Source organism: Ammospiza caudacuta, chromosome 14, assembly GCF_027887145.1.
Source record: "Ammospiza caudacuta isolate bAmmCau1 chromosome 14, bAmmCau1.pri, whole genome shotgun sequence".
Lineage (NCBI taxonomy): Eukaryota > Metazoa > Chordata > Aves > Passeriformes > Passerellidae > Ammospiza > Ammospiza caudacuta.
In genome coordinates, this window is record NC_080606.1 from 8,968,185 (window position 1) to 8,984,294 (window position 16,110).

Below are 16,110 nucleotides of genomic sequence, written 5' to 3' on the forward strand. Positions count from 1 at the left end.
GAGTTATTCATCCCAGGACTTCTTGGAAGTAGACATACATTGGATTAGACCCAGGGCTCTTCCTAAGTGAGGGCTGGCTGGGAAGGCAGTTGTACATGTGCATGGAGAGAAGATCTGAAAAATCAAACAAGGAGATCTTTCCACATCATTGCTCATAGCTGTAAAAACTGTGCTCCACAGATGGAGTCTGCTTCCTAACTGCTGTATGCTAAATACATCAGTGGGAGTTGAGCTCTGGTTTTTATCAAACAGCTACCATAACAAATAGGATTTTCCAAAATGCTGAGCATTGCTCATTGCAAGTATTTACTTTTGAAAATCGTAGTCCATAAGGATACAAATCATTTATCTTCAGAGGATCTTTATCAGTGTCAGTAAGTGCAACACACCAAGCAATAGGGAAGAAGTTTCATTACTTGGGTCTCATTATATCACAAGTGATGTCATGTTCCCAGATGCCATGCAAAATTGCTGTCACTGTTACCAAGGTTTGGCTTGCCACTGCAGAGCTGTAGTGACAGTAGAAACAGCTGAAAACAAACCAACCTCTTTCCCCTCCCAAGTTAATGTACACAATAGGAAACCCTCTGGAGATTCATTCTGATCTGGTCATTGTGTTCTGCCCTTGTATGACATTTTTAAGAAGCAAAACCTTCTCTTTTCTTTATGTATTGGTCTGTAGGCTTCAGCTGGTCAGCAAGGACTTCCAGGCCTTAAGGGAGAAAAAGGGGATCCATCCTATGCAACAGTCAAAGGTGCTCGTGGGGACCGCGGTGCGACAGCACCCCAAGGACCTTCAGGCATCCCAGGAGCTCCGGGCAGTGATGGACTTCCAGGCCTGCCAGGCCCACCAGGCCCTCCAGTAAGTCCAGATTAACCCAGCAGTAGTGCTTCAGAACTGGAATAAGGAGCAGAGAAAACAGCCAGGCCTGGCAAACTGGTCCTGATTAGCCCTGTGGTAAAGCTTCAAATACATTAAAAGCTCACAGTCCTGAGCACAAATTTGTCTTGGTCAGGAATAATAATTGGCATTCCAGATGCCTCTATTAAAAGATAAACTTCACTAGGCCCTAATGCTGTTCTGTGTTGAGTCCTAAATGACATAAGCATTGTAGGCATAATTATAAGTAAAATCTTGAAATAGAAAAAAAAAATCATAGCAGAATCTTATCAATTAAAAAGAAAGTAAATATCTTTCAGAATCTGGAGTATTTGCATTTTGGCAAATACAACATGAAATATTCTTTGTTATAGTCACCAAATTTTGCTGCATTTTAAAGTAAGGATGGATAATTTACAGTGGTTTCTATATATCTTTTCAGGCTCACATGAACTTTGCACAGACCCAACCAAACTCTTACACACTTTTTAAAATGATAGTGATGGACATTCTTTCTGCATCCCTTTGACTCTGAGCTGTAATTGTCTTTGCTGTGCACAGGGTGATGGTGGGCTGGGTTTCCCAGGTGAAAAGGGTCTGCCAGGATTGCCTGGCTCCAAGGGCCATCGAGGAGAGCCTGGTTCTCCTGGTGTTGGATACCCAGGCCCTAGTGGAGTTCGTGGACCACCAGGTGACAGTGGAATGGATGGGTTTCCAGGACAAGCAGGTCTTCCAGGCCCTCCAGGTAGGTATTGCTGGGTCTGCTCTTACTTTAAAAAGGGTAAAGCTGCAAGTGAAATACTCAGTTTACTGCTGTTCTTGTGGCCAGGCCAGAAGATTGCATTAGGCTGAAGACTGCTCTTCAAATTATTTGAAACTTGTTTGTGGGCTCACCAGGCCACACAGATTTCTCAAGTTGTCATGTTCAGGGGGACACAGATAATGAGCAATAAATACTCAAGCAGTGCTGAAATACTGAGAGTATTAGATGGACCTGCTCCCTGACTATTGTTGGAGAGCCATTTTACACCAAAGGTTGTTATGAAGAGTGATAAAATGAGGTTTTTGAAAACACCTAAATCATTGTCCAAATAAAAATAGTAATTCACTGATATCTGAGGTGTCTGATTCAGTTTTCAGAACTATTACTATTATTGAAATAAGAGCTGCAGATTTTTTTAAAAGAAGAAATGGTAATGCATTGTATGAATGAACAGGTGATGATGAATAAGAGGTTGTCAATACAGTCAGGTAGGGAGTTCAGTTAAGACTTGTGCAACCAGCTCTGGGCTCTGTTTGCTTCCTGAGGTACTGTGGTTTGCTCAGTTGCTGTGTCATTATATGCACCTAAAGCATACCATAATGACAGTGATAAAGTAAGTAAATATGGGTTTGATAATACTTCATATATGATGTTTTATGCTCATTCTCAAATTTAGTTACATGGAAATTCATGTCTAAACATTTATGGAAAATGTTTTCATTACAAAATGATTACAGAAAGCTGGTCCCAGTGTTTTGATTCCATGTCAGCCATTTAAATATAACTTAAGGTAAACAGTATTTTTTCTTTGTCACTGATGATTTTCAGTGTACTTTGCATGCTGTGTATACTTGGGCTTCTAGGTTTGTAATTCTGTCTGTGTCAATAATGCAGAGCTAGTAAAGTATTTGCAGGCGTAATATAGTGGCATAGATTTCTGGACTGATGCTCTGAGCTCAAAACCCTTGGTGGTGAGACCACCACAGTGAGAAGAGTTGGCAGAGGAATCTCAGAGCCAGAGGGAGGTGAGAGCAAGGCCAGGGCAGCCCCAGGAGGTTGCCAGATGTCCTGGATGGGGATAGTACCTCACACCAGTGTCATGCTGCCTTCTTGTTATGGGAGGAGATGTCCATTGTATTGATGTAGCATTAATCTCCCCCAGGGATAGTCTGCATAAGCTTTTTTTCAAGTCACTTGCTAAATGCTAAAAGCGTACTAATTCCTGGTTGTGAAAGCTTACATATTTGTTCAGTAAATTTTCTCCTACAGAATCTGCTAAATTAAAGTTGCATTTTGAGATAAGTAAAAGTAAAATGCTCTGTACATGATGTGAACTCCATTTATTCTGCAGAGTACATCAGAAGCCAGCTTTTTATGAGTGCTACATGAAAGCTTTGGGAACAATGAACAGTCCTTTGTGTAGGAGAGTATTTATAGTCAGAACATGTGGGAAAGGGAGTAAGTCATTAGCCAGTTCAGTTTGCACCTCCACAGAGATGTGTAAGAAAACTTGTACCTTTCCTCCCATACTAGGAAATAAAATGCATACATAAAAATACATAACATCCTTTGATAACATCCACACTTTGTAGGATGTTATGTATTTTAATGCATACATTATAATACATAACATCCTACAAAGTGTGTGGGTAGAAGAAATAATCATTCTAATATTAAAGAAATTTCTAATATTCATTCATTTCTAATATTAAAGAAAAGTGTGTGGGTAGAAGAAATAATTATTCCTTATTTGTCCACATTGAAAGACCTTATTGTGAAAATGAGGAAAAGCATTTAGAGTCTATGACTTTGTACCAGTTTGAAAGCAAACCGGTGAGAGATCCCAAGTCAGAACTATGATTTAATAAGAAAGTTAAGATAAAGGCAATAATACAGTATCACTGGTTTAAACTGGCAGAGTCAGGCTACAACCTTGGTGTTTCTTTGTTGTAGGTATCACCTTGCCCTGCATAGTTCCTGGAGCTTATGGGCCCCCAGGGACTCCCGGCTTTCCAGGACTGCCAGGTGGGGACACAGGATGATGTAATGCACTGACTGACTGCCAAACAGCTCTCATTTGTCAAAGAAGATAATACCTCCCAATTAGTCCTCCTCCAAGGGATAGTTATTCCAGAGGGTTAACTGGCAGAACAATGTCCTTTTTTTTCGCAAAGTGACGAGGCCTAAATCCCATGGAGGATCATATTAACTGCACCATTTTTTAGCCTTGATGTAGCCTTGAACACAAAGCTTCTGCTTGTATGTGGCCATAGCTTTTAGACTTTATTTAGCTTAAATTTTGTATCCAGCACCAGCTTTGCAGAAAAGATTTGATCCTGTTTTCCTGTGCTGTGTTTTTGTCTTCTGCTATTTGTTTGTTGATATTATTAATTAATTTATTTTTATCCTTAGGTCCCAAAGGCAGCAAAGGCTTTTCTGGCATTCCAGGCCAACCTGGATTACATGGGTCTAAAGGACAGCCAGGGTCTCCAGGAATAATAGGCTTGCAAGGGGAACCTGGTAAGAGGGAAGTTGCTGGAGTTCTTTTTGTTGTCTGATCAATGTGTACAGTACTTTATCAGAAGAGTTATCTGACCTTCCTGGCCACTTCTGCCTCACACATTCATAATGCTCCATTGAATGTTCCATTGCTCTCCTTGCAAATGCAGACAAGTGATTGCAGCTTGGGAGAAAACAAAGGAAATATTCAGGATGTTTATCACCTGCCTGTAACACTGTATCACTGCTGGGAGAAAGGAGAACAGTCAGCAGTTTGTTTCTCCAGAGTCCATTGTCACGTACTTGGTTCCAGTCTAGGTTAGCCACAAATTTAGTGTAACATTTATTTTAAGCCCCGTGGTACTCTGGTCAAGGCACACTGTATGCAGTGCTTGGACTCATTTTAGCCATAGGAATTTCTGATGGTTGTGTAAAGACCAAGAAGCAAAGATGATGAGGGTTAGGGGTTTTGTCCTTTTGCTTAACCTACCATCTAGCAAAAGCAAGCTTGGAATGCTTTATATAGCTGCAGCTGCACACTTCTACTATATTATTTTCTTGAAAAAAAAAGGTCCAAAAAACCTAAACCTTTCAACAGCTTCATCTTTCCATCACCAATTATTGTTTCTAATTCAGTATTGAAATATTTTGCAGCTTTTCAAGCAATTTTTTCTTTAATAGAATTTTTTAAATGTGTATTTTATTTGAGATGCTATTGGAAGCAGTATTCTGTACTTCTGTTGAGTGACTTATGGATCTTCTCTTTGAGGCTTCCCTGGACCTCGAGGAGAGCAAGGCTCACAAGGACTTCCAGGACTGGATGGAACAGATGGTTTGCCTGGGAAAATGGGTGCTCCAGGCTTAGCTGGAATAAAAGGAGCTCTTGGAGATGTATTTGGTGCTGAGAGTGGGGCTGTGGGAGAGCGTGGCCGACCTGGACTTCCAGGTGATAAAGGGCTTACAGGTGATATTGGATTTCCAGGACCAAAAGGTAAGCACTGATATTGTTTGTATCTGGGAATATCAAACTGTTTCTTTTTTCAAAGACCCTTCCTGTGTCAAATCACTTTAAGATAATGCAGCTCCTCTGAGCTGCTCACAGATGGTGATTTGCTGGTTTTCATTAGAATCTAATGCAACTCAAGGGCTTTCATTAAAACTCATTCTAAATTTAAAGTGTGAATTTTGCTTTATTTGTTCTGTAACCTCCCATCTCTCTGTTTCCAGGGCTGGATGGAAGACCAGGCCTCCTGGGTGTTAAAGGTGCACAGGGTCAGCCAGGATATTCCGGGGTCCCTGGACTGCGGGGTCCTCCTGGCCCTGGAGGCCCTTTTGGCATTAAGGGAAAACCAGGACCCCTGGGGTCAGCTGGCCTGGCAGGAGCACCAGGTATGTGGTGTTTTCAAATGAAGACAAGGAGCTGAGCTCTGGGGTGTTGAAGTGTGGGAGAAGTTTGGCATTGCTCAGAGTGAGCCCCAACCTCTGGTTAGGGATAACAGTGCAGAATTTGGGCCTGTTGACTCTGGCTGCTGGGCAGTTCCTGCTGGGAAATGTTATCCCAATACTTTAGGAAGTACAGTAGAAAGATAGAAGAAAGCATCTTAAATGTTATGAAGTTTTTAACATCTTTGCTCTTACGTGTTGGCTGTATCATTGACTAATCTTCATTTCCCATTTTCATGACAATTAATTTCTATTGTGTAGGGTTACTTGAAATGTGATTTAGATTGAAAAAACGTTGACTTTCTCAGGGCAAGCACTTGTCTTCTCTGTCTTTCTCTTTGCTGGAGCAGAAGAGAGCTTTATTTTCCTTCACTTCAGAGGAAAAAATCCCCACCACTGGAGTATAGTGGTATCTGTAAAGCTGCACTGACTGAAGTGTTTCATAGCAGTATATGAAAGATTTGAGAACCAAGCAAAGAGAGACCTAGGAATTGGTAGATAATGGTCTGGGACATAAAAGTGCTCTTCTGACATGTAGAATGTCAGTGCTGAAGCACAGTGGCAATGAATGAATGAAAGCAGTAACATCACTTGACATAAAAAATTACAGAGATTTAATTTTTAAAAATTTTAATATTAGCATTCCTTCTGCCTCTCTGTTGTTTCACATTTATGGTCTGTATGCCATATTTGACTTTCCCTCAACTGTTTTTAAAAATCTCCTATTGCTAGGATGATAAGCTCCAAATACAAATAACTAAGTTTTTTTTACAGCTGTTGTCTCCCTGAATCATTAATTTCTTTTGTAGCCTTGTTCTTCCTGTTTACATATTTTGTCTGTTTTTTCCTTCACCATGTTTCTATTCCATTTATCATCAACTCTCCATTTCTGATGTCACACTGTTTGGTTATGGGTTCTTCACATAGGCTGTCAAGGTGAGAAAATGCAGTGTAGCATAAAAGCTCATGGACTAACAACCCAGCTTTTAATGCTACAAGAATTGCATTGACTATAGGTGATACCCCTTATCATTGCTAATCAAAGCAGAAGGCAAGGAACCATTGTAATGAGAATGCTCAGACAGTAACAAAGTCTCAACCCTATAAGGAAATTATTAATATGCAGAGATTTTAAGTGTGTGTGTCTTCTTTGTCTTCTTAAATAAGGCAGCTCTTTCATCTGCTTAAAAAATTGCTGGGTTGTTGCACAAAGCCCTGAGTATAACAGCTTGAATATTGACAGCAACTGCAACAAATGTAATTTTTCAGAAGCAACCTGAGTTTTCCTTCTCTTCGTTCCTTTGGATCTGAGCATTCTGTTTTCAATGATTTGAGCCTTTGTTTAAAATTGTAAACCATTATAAAGCTTCAGCTAGAAACATATAGAGGCAAAATAGTGTGTATGGTATTGGTTTTGTGAGAGCACAATCAGCTTGTTCCTGTAGTGAGCAATTGGCTCTTGAGAAGTACAGCTCAACTCCCAAGGTGAAAAAAGAACTTGTGAAAATAAGCCTGTCTAGCTGATTGATCTCTGGTTCACCCAGATGATGGGGTAGGGAGCAGAAGCTGGCATTAATGATGCTCCCCATTCTGTCTTGGCTGCCCTGATGATGAAGGTAAGACTGTGCATTGCAGGTCAGTGTCTGGTGGTCAAAATAAGGGGTTTCACTCTTGCCAGTTGTGTAGTGGTGTAGGCAGTAACCCTCCTTGTAGGTATTTCATTATTAGATGACTAATGCTTCTGCAGTTCTAAGCTTTGTGCCTTCTAGTAGGCTGCATGTGCCATAAAGTCCATTTGTCATTAAAAACAGTGCTGTGTTTAAAGAGCTTGGGAAGCTGCCACAGGCTGTCCTAGTTCTGTGCAATATCCTGGATTAAGTTCTTTCTTGTGTTGATTCAGGACCTCCTGGAGTCAAAGGTGTGGCTGGGGATGTAGGACCCCAAGGCCCTGCTGGCATGAAAGGCTTCCCAGGTCTTGATGGTGCTCCAGGATCTCCTGGGGAAAGAGGATTCTTAGGGCCACCTGGGCCCTTTGGTCAGGATGGACATCCAGGTTTCTCTGGGCCAAAAGGTAGGTGTTTCAGTCCTGAGATTGCTGTGTCCACAAAAAAAAATAACCTTGCTGGTGCTGATTTCAGGCCCAACTTGCTGGAATGGAATGAATCCCCAACTAGTGTTGGGATGCATTTGTTTTGCTGCTGAGTTACAAATTATGGACTTAATTATCAATAATGTTCCTAAGAAAATCTATCTTAAAGGTCTTAGGTTCTTGTGGACAAAGGATTGTGTAAATCAAAATAGACAAGAAAATTGAAGAAATGAACAGTGAATGAAATTTATAGAAAGAAGGGAGTAAATCAAGCACAAATCAAATGGGAAGGAAAAACTTGCAAACTCTGTGGTCTTTAAGCACCAGTACAGTAGTTGGTTACCTGGAGAATAACACAAAGCAATAGAGCTGTGGAACTGCATATTGTTCTCTTGCAAATTGATTGTGTTTGATCTGCACTGGAAGCAGGCCCAGGCTCTCAAAGGTGAACTGAGAAGTGTGGGTTGAAAGTATTGTGGGTGGAGACAGTGACAGTGCTGTGCCTGTGCCATGTGCTTAAGAACCCAGATTTGGGTGATTGGCCAGCCCCAGGCAGCCTCTCCCTGCCCCAGAGTGGGTGTGCAGGGTGTACCAGGAGAAACTGATATTCCCTTTTTAACTGATATTCCCTTTTTCTCAACATTTCTATGCAGGTGAGAAGGGCTCTCCTGGCCTGCTTGGTTTCCCTGGTATGCCAGGACTGCCTGGTGTCCCTGGAGTGAATGGGTTTAAAGGAGCTCCTGGCACAGCTGGAGGAAAAGGAGGTCCAGGAGCTGTGGGACTTCAAGGTCAAAAAGGTGAGAAACATCTGAATGGCTTTTGCAGCAGAGGGACTTAGGAGGCAATTCTGAAATGTCTGTGTCTGGTATTATTCTTCTAAATATTGTAATCTTCTATTTTTCAATACTTTGGCCTGTTTACCAAAGAGTACTAATGAATTTGCATCAGGAGACATGGAAGTTCTGTTTTTCTCTGCTAGATTATTTTGCAAGAAGATTTCCTGACTTTTTATTTCTTCAGGTGACAGAGGTGATATAGGTCCACCAGGTGTTCCTGTTCTTGGGACTTCAGAACAGGCACTGCAAATCAAAGGAGACAAAGGAGATCCTGGATTAGCTGGACTGGGAGGATTCCCAGGACCTAGAGGTATTTCACAACATTGCAGTTAGTTGCCAGTATCAGTTGTTCAGTATCTGGGCTTGTTATCAGTGGAGCATGGTCTGTCCTTTTGGCAGTGCCCACAGTGTTACTGTTTTCAGTTCTGCCATTCCCATTCTAGCAAGACTTGCATATGGCAGTTCTGGATTTTGAGAAAACAGTTTTTCTTTGGAGTTCTGTTCTGTAAATCTAATGCCACTCCTTCTTCCTCTTTAGGAGAGTTTAGGGTAACAGGTCAACTGACCCAAACGAGCTGGATGTCTGTATGAAATTCCACTCTTTTGTATTACCAGGTGATAAAGGAATGCCAGGAAGCCGTGGGCAGCCTGGTCTCCCTGGTCCAGTTGGGTCACCAAGCAAAGAGAGAGGTCCTCATGGTGACCCAGGCTTCACTGGCCCACCTGGACAACCTGGCCTGCCAGGACAGAAGGGTGCACATGGTATCATGGGATTTCCAGGAATGCCAGGAGAGAGGGTAAATACCTTCTTAAGTGTCATCATCTTCTCTGGGTGCTCTTTGCAAAACTCTGTGTTCTAATTGGTACTTCTGTAGCACAGCAGCAGAGCCTGGCAGGATTTTTCCTTACAAAACTTCCAGATTGTTTTTGGTTGGCTTATATCATTAAATGGCATTTTACACAGTATTTCTTCCTACACCTTTATGTTCTGTTATTCCACATGACCCAAGCTTGGAACAGCAAGAATAAAAAGCACAGTTTAATTGTGGTTGGGTTGGTTTCTTTCAGGGTTCAGATGGCACCACAGGAATACTTGGATTCCCAGGACCTATTGGCCTTCCTGGTCCAAAGGGTAAAAAACCTTTCACAGTGTATTTGGTCTTTCATTGTGCACTGTTCTAATATTAATGACCCAAAGGAATCAGCAGTGTTCAGGAAGTGCCCATTGCTCTCCAGTGACTGGCTCCAAGTACAAATCCCCTTGTAAGAGGCTTCACTCAGACAAGACCCATACCAAGCATAAATACTTTATGGTCCTCTGGAAGTTTGGCCACAGCACTGTGTGAAGCCTGTTGGACAGTGCAAGAAGCCCCCTTTTCTCTCATCTCCTCGTGTCAAAAGTGCAGGGTGTTGTGGAATTATCTGTAAATGTCTCTTGTGCATTTGCATGAGTGGATCTGCATCCACTGGTGGTTGTAAGACCTGGGTGCATCATTTCCTATTGTCTTTGTTTGCACCATGAATTTGAAATATAGCAAGATTTATTTTCTTAAACAAGCCCTGGAAACTGATGTCCACAGTCAATGACAGAATGGCCTTTCCTTTCTTTTCCAGGTGAACAGGGAGAGTCTGTTGGTGTTCCTGGCACTGCTGGTCCAAAAGGAGAGAGAGGAGACCCAGGGTTTCCAGGTAAAGTAGGCCTTGGTTGCTCACTTCAAGAATACAAAATTCTAGAGATGAAACAGGTTGGCATTGCCAAATTTGGGTATCTTTGAAATCCTGAAAGTGAGATTTGAGGAGTCTGCAATCCAGGTGGGCACAAATCTGTGTGATAATGAAAATATCTGAGACCAGCCCAGTTCTAATGCTGGGTTCCCTTCACTTCTTGAGGAGTGAACTTGCACTGGCATTGGCACCCTGGGAGTCCAGCCCAGGGCCCAGGTGATGGCTGAGCAAACACCAGTGCTGCAACCTCCACACGCCTTGTGTCTCACCCTCTTCATGCCCTCCTCCAGTTTGACTTGTTTGTTTATATCTTTGTAGGAGAGAGAGGGAGAGAAGGACTCAAGGGTGAACCAGGCTATCCAGGAAACACTGGGGTGAATGGACCCAAAGGCAGCCCAGGAGATCTTGGCCAGGAAGGACCAGCAGGTACTGGACTGAGCACCCAAGTTCTGCAGCTCCTGTTGTGACTATGACAACCTCACCTTGATGCTTCCTGAGCCCTCTTTGGCCTGTCTCAGCTGAGGCTTAAACAAGAAGTTTGGCAAGAAAATGGGAATTTTCTTGGACAGTAGTATAAGGTGTCACCTTGTCCTGCTGGTCAAATATGCTGAATCCTGCAATACTGAAACCCAAAGGAATCCCATTAACAAATAGAGAAGATCTCAGTTAGATACAAGCAGTAGCAGGTTCTTCACAGCTCTTTCATTGCAATGTTTTTGTCTGTTCCCTCTCTAGAGCCAAATCTACCCACACAAATGGTTACAAGTGTCTTTGGGTTGTGGGGTAATTAGCAGGTAGATTCCCAAATTATTATCAAGATCAAAGGTTGGAGAACAGTGAAGGTTGTTAGTAAAATGTTTTATTTGAAAAAACAATTTAATGAGTTATTTGTGTGTGACCTGTTCATGTGTTACTTAGTGGATGATGAAGAATGTCACTGCTATGATTAACAAAATCACAAATAGTTTGATAAATGCAATGCTGATGGTGGCATAAGGAGAGATTTGGATCTGATTTTGCTTTATTTAGATAGTTATTTATTCACCTATCTTATGAGTTAAGTGCAGGAACTGAAGCTGTAAGATGGAGCTGTGAGCTGTTTCAGCCTGGACATGATATGTAGTACAGGAATATTTTTCTGCTTGCTTTTAGGAATCTCTGGAAATGCTGGGCTGAGAGGAGCCCCAGGCCCACCAGGACCCCCAGGACAGCCAGGATCTGTCGGATTCCCTGGAGCTCGTGGAACAATGGGACCTAAAGGTAGATGTGCAATCTGCAGATGGAAGGAGGATTTGGGTCAGAAAAGCAGAGTTTTGGCCAAGTGTCTTGGGCAGGCAGCGTGTGATGGGCCAGCTGTGGGAAATGGCTCCCTCTTGGCAACCTTGTGCAGGCACCAGCTGCTAGGAATGAACAGAGGAAGGGCAGGAACGGGGGGGACTTTCACTTGGTTTGAATCTCTAATGGGTGTTCATGAGGGTAAAACTGGAGGGAGCAGTGGGAAGAGTTTCTGTGAAGGGAATTTGTGTGAAGGAAGATTTACAGCTTTATGTACTGTGCTCACTTTTGTGTTCCCAATGTCTCCTCAGGCTTTCATGGATTTCCAGGTTTAAATGGTCTGAATGGCTTGCCAGGCACAAAAGGCTCTCCTGGAACACCAGGTAAAGGAAATGTGTGGTGGAAGTGTGATAGCTAGGGAGATATGTAACTGCTCCTCCATGAGAGTAATGTTTCCCACAAAATTCCCCTATTTCACCCAGTTCTGGCTTTAATTATGACCTAAAGAAAAACCTCAGGATACTGAATGTGCATTAACTAACTCTCCTTCAATGCCAGTAAGAACAGGATGCAGCCTGTGGAGTTAAAAAGACTTTTCTGGTGATGGTTCTCCTCGAATTCCTGAAGGGTTGTGTCACTTCTGGAAAACTAATAGAATGAAATCATAAAACTCTTTCTAATGGATGTTTGATTTGAGCAGGGCAGCACCAAATGCTTGCTTTGAATTTGACTTAGCAATGAAATGTTTCTGTACTGCTTTTCAGAGCCCTCCATTATATGGAGCTCAAGGAAGGCATCAATAAAATCAGAAGCTGATTTCTTTGATTTGTTTCCAGATTCTGCTTTTAGGGAGCTTTTGCTGGACTTTCTCATATTTGAATCATATGAAATGGAATGCAGTTCTGTGTTGCAAACAGGGTTTTACTAAAGGAAAGAAGTGAAAAAAGATCTTACCAAAAAGACTTGTTTAGTTACAGTCATGTTGTAAAGTAGCAGCTAAAATTTGTGGCAGCTGTTTTATGGATGAAAATGGATAGACTTCATGTGTACAACTCAAACAATACCTGTGTTTTCTTTGTTTAAGAAGGCAATGATTTGCAGCATATAGATCCTCCACAGTTTTCCTGAGAGAGCTGCTTTTAGTGTATCCTTTTTCTAGAGTGGCATTCTGAACATCTCCCTGCAGCTTTTCAGGGAGCCTCTGCCCTGCACCACTTGTGCCTGCGTGCATTCTGCTGCAGTCTGTGCACACTGAGCTCCCTCCCTGTGCTGCAGCATGAAGCCCACAAGGTTATTTAAAGACCAGAACCTTGAGTCTGGTGTGTCCCAGTGAGGGACAAGCATACAGGCTGGCAGCAGATCCTGTCACAGGACTGCTGTGTTCCCATTCTTGTGCAAAAGCTTGTGGGGAGACCAGAACAGTCATGTGTTCTTCTCTCAGCATCTCACAGATTGTTTAAATTCACTCTGCCCAACCAGAGTAACACGTGAGGCACCAGATCACCAATTCCAGCTGCTCTACTGAAAGCAGCAGAGACAGTAGTAAAGGGCTGGATTTTAAATCACCACTCATTTTGTGATTTGGCTGCTATTAGGCAATTTGAATGGGCTCTCTTACCTTTGTTAACCATGTTTAATTAGGTCTGAGTGAAGCTGGACTGAAAGGACCTGCAGGTCTCCCAGGTCCAAAGGGTGAAGAAGGCTCTCCAGGCTTGGGAAGAGGAGCTGCAGGATTCCCTGGACCAAAAGGCTCAGCAGGAGACGTGGGTAAATACTGATGTTGGGAAAGCAGGATGTATTGCAGCTGAGGTTAATGGATTGCATGGTCAGCAGAGCTACCAAAGACAGTTCCTGAAGCCACAAAGGTGGTTAGAAGCCTGACAGGCAAATGTGAAATCTGTGATGTTGCTCTGTACTTTGAGAAACAGTTGGTTGCACAGTTCTGAAGGTATCTATATCTCTCCTGAACAGCACAATATGTGTTGTTTCTCCTCCTTTAGTGAGATGTCTCTTTGTTCTCCTCAATAGAAATGCTCCCCAGCCACTGCTTCTGTCAATGTCTCTGAAGATCCATGAAGACCTTTGGTTGTCCCTCATTTTGTGTTTCTTATTCCAGGTCCCCCTGGTCTTATGGGACTGCCTGGCCTGCCAGGAACACCTGGAGTTTCTCTTCCATCTGATATAAGGGGCAGACCTGGAGATGCTGGTGTTCCAGGCACTGATGGCAGTTCAGGTGTGTGTGGTTTGGAAGCTCTGTCATGGTGGCACTGGTACCATTCAGTACCTCACAGCCTTGTTGGAGAGGCTGAGACTCCAGCCTTTCCCCACACAGAAGGAAATGCTGGGGATAGGCCCAGAATTCACTTTGCCACAGAAACAGATTTTGCCAGCAAACTCTGTTGTCTCTAGGTTTTCCAGGTGCTCCAGGACCACGAGGGCCCCCTGGCCCAGCTTCTGACCAAGGGGACACAGGCACTTCAGGTTTCCCTGGTGTTCTTGGCTTGAGAGGTATTAAAGGTGATGTGGGACCCACTGGTCCAATTGGACTCCCTGGAGCATCTGGATTGAAAGGTAAGCTTGCCTTGAAAGGACCTGGGAGTGCTTTGGCAGCTGTCATGTGGCAGTAGGAATGGCTGTTGGGTGGTTGGTGTGGCCTCCTCCTTCAGGTGTAACAGCTGAATGTGATGGCTCAGTCTTTCCTTTTGGCTCCTGCAGCTTTTACCTACTGACTCCAAAAGGAGCAAAGTGGGGCCAGCTCCAGGTGTTCTCAATGTGTCCCTAATTATCTTTTTCCTCTTATCTTTGTTTTTTTTTTTCTGAGTAGAAGGTGTCCACCTGCAATGTTGCTGTGCTTGTGCTCTCTGTGCAAGGGCTGGAGTTGCTGTTTCATCCCACCTGTCCTGTATGCTCAGAGGCATTAGTGTGGTGGATTTAGGCCTCAACAAGAGGCTAAGAGGATTGTAGGAGTTCAAAAATGTTGTTCTGGGCTAAGGCAGGGAGCTTGTTGATCTCTCTTTGGTCTGTAGAAAGGAGGCCAAAGAGAGCTGCACACAGGGACTCCAGGAGCGAGGTTTGAGAGCCACCACACAACTCAAAAGACAGGGCAGGATGGAGAACCTGGAGAATCACTGCCAGATGAACAGCTGTGCTGTCTTTGTAGGCTGGCAGATCCCATCCCTCTGTGCTGTGCACAGAGATGGATTTAATAGTAAAGATGTGTACTCTCCAAAGCCTGTCCCTGAGCTACCCAAGGAAGGGGAGGGGTACTTTCAATAAAGTACAGTTAGGTAGCAGTGGAAATTCTTGTCTTGAGGCTCTCCAGCCATTGTGGATGTGAAATTGGGCACAGACTGCCTTGAGGGTTGTGGTCCCCTCCATCTTGGAGCCCCAGTGCTGTTGCTGCCATCAGTGGGAGCCACAGCTGTGGGTCAGAATCAGTGCTTAGGCCCAGTCTCAGCTGTGTGTCTTTGCAGGTGCACGAGGTGAGCCTGGCCTGATGGGGATGCCAGGTAAAGATGGGCCTCCAGGGGATCCTGGTTATGCTGGCCTGAAAGGTGAAATGGGCCCTCAAGGTGAGTGCTGGAGGATTAAAAAGCTGTTATTTATTGCTCCTGGTTTGGGCTGGGGATGATTTCAGAGCTCCCTTATGGGCTTATTTGGGAGACTCTTGATTTCTTTTAGACTGAAACAAGTAAGAAAGGGCTTGACATGCTTTTTACAAGACACTCAGTGCTGATGTACAAATTCTAATTTCACATTTTTCTCCTTTGTGTCAGGATTAGCATCAAATCTGTAGGTTTTTGTGGGTACTTACACATCCTTTGCCCATGTGCAGGTCTCCCTGGCAGACCAGGGGCTCCAGGAATAACCCCACAGCCAGAAGAAGTCACAGCCCCTCCTGGATTACCTGGTCTGCCAGGAATTGATGGTGTTCCTGGCTTTGAGGGAGACCCTGGATTCCATGGCCCAGCTGGAAAACCAGGTAAAAAGTACACTCAGATCACCAAAGTGCTGTTCTTCTGGAAGAAAAACACTACTTTATCAAATGCATTAGGAATCTTTACAGGGTTTTCTAATTAAGGAAACAATTCCATCAAAATGCAGACAAATATATATAAATATAATGCTGCATTTTTAACCATATGTGATACCCAGCTGCACCTCTCAATCCTTTTACAGACAACCTGATCAGGTGGAGCCTCTTTTGGAAGTGGCTGTTTATAACCACAGCTGGTGAAGAGTGAGCTCTTGGCATGGCTGCTGACATTTTATTTCCCTTCTGGAATATGACTGCAGGAGTCAAAGCCAATAGTTTGAGGAAATAATGATACTATTAGTTGTATTTTATTTCAGGCCCAAAAGGTTTGCCAGGAAGATCTGGTTTGAAAGGACGTGATGGCTTACCTGGAACCCCTGGCATAGCTGGGGATCCAGGACTTCCAGGTGCCCCAGGATTACAGGGATTTCAAGGTAATTTTATGATTTGGGGAGCACAGATAAAAAGAAGCAAACAGTAGAATTGTGTTTGCGTACATCCAATTAGTTTAGGAAAACCGGAGGATTTCTATGGTATTGTGTTTTGTATCTGCAATGAAGGAAA

At 43.3% G+C, this 16,110-nt stretch overlaps 1 protein-coding gene across 1 annotated transcript in view; it reads left to right on the forward strand.

The window, feature by feature from the left end:
* COL4A6 (collagen type IV alpha 6 chain) overlaps positions 1–16,110 on the forward strand; it is a 108,358-nt gene that overhangs the window by 87,791 nt on the left and 4,457 nt on the right. The window contains exons 22-42 of the mRNA XM_058814414.1: positions 683–862; positions 1,442–1,625; positions 3,597–3,668; positions 4,056–4,163; positions 4,912–5,133; positions 5,370–5,531; positions 7,486–7,656; positions 8,328–8,471; positions 8,695–8,820; positions 9,126–9,307; positions 9,579–9,642; positions 10,125–10,199; positions 10,554–10,661; positions 11,388–11,495; positions 11,822–11,893; positions 13,152–13,277; positions 13,627–13,743; positions 13,920–14,081; positions 14,984–15,082; positions 15,346–15,492; positions 15,864–15,980. Of these exons, the coding sequence (XP_058670397.1) occupies positions 683–862; positions 1,442–1,625; positions 3,597–3,668; positions 4,056–4,163; positions 4,912–5,133; positions 5,370–5,531; positions 7,486–7,656; positions 8,328–8,471; positions 8,695–8,820; positions 9,126–9,307; positions 9,579–9,642; positions 10,125–10,199; positions 10,554–10,661; positions 11,388–11,495; positions 11,822–11,893; positions 13,152–13,277; positions 13,627–13,743; positions 13,920–14,081; positions 14,984–15,082; positions 15,346–15,492; positions 15,864–15,980 (2,746 nt within the window). The remainder of the gene's footprint in view (positions 1–682; positions 863–1,441; positions 1,626–3,596; positions 3,669–4,055; positions 4,164–4,911; positions 5,134–5,369; positions 5,532–7,485; positions 7,657–8,327; positions 8,472–8,694; positions 8,821–9,125; positions 9,308–9,578; positions 9,643–10,124; positions 10,200–10,553; positions 10,662–11,387; positions 11,496–11,821; positions 11,894–13,151; positions 13,278–13,626; positions 13,744–13,919; positions 14,082–14,983; positions 15,083–15,345; positions 15,493–15,863; positions 15,981–16,110) is intronic.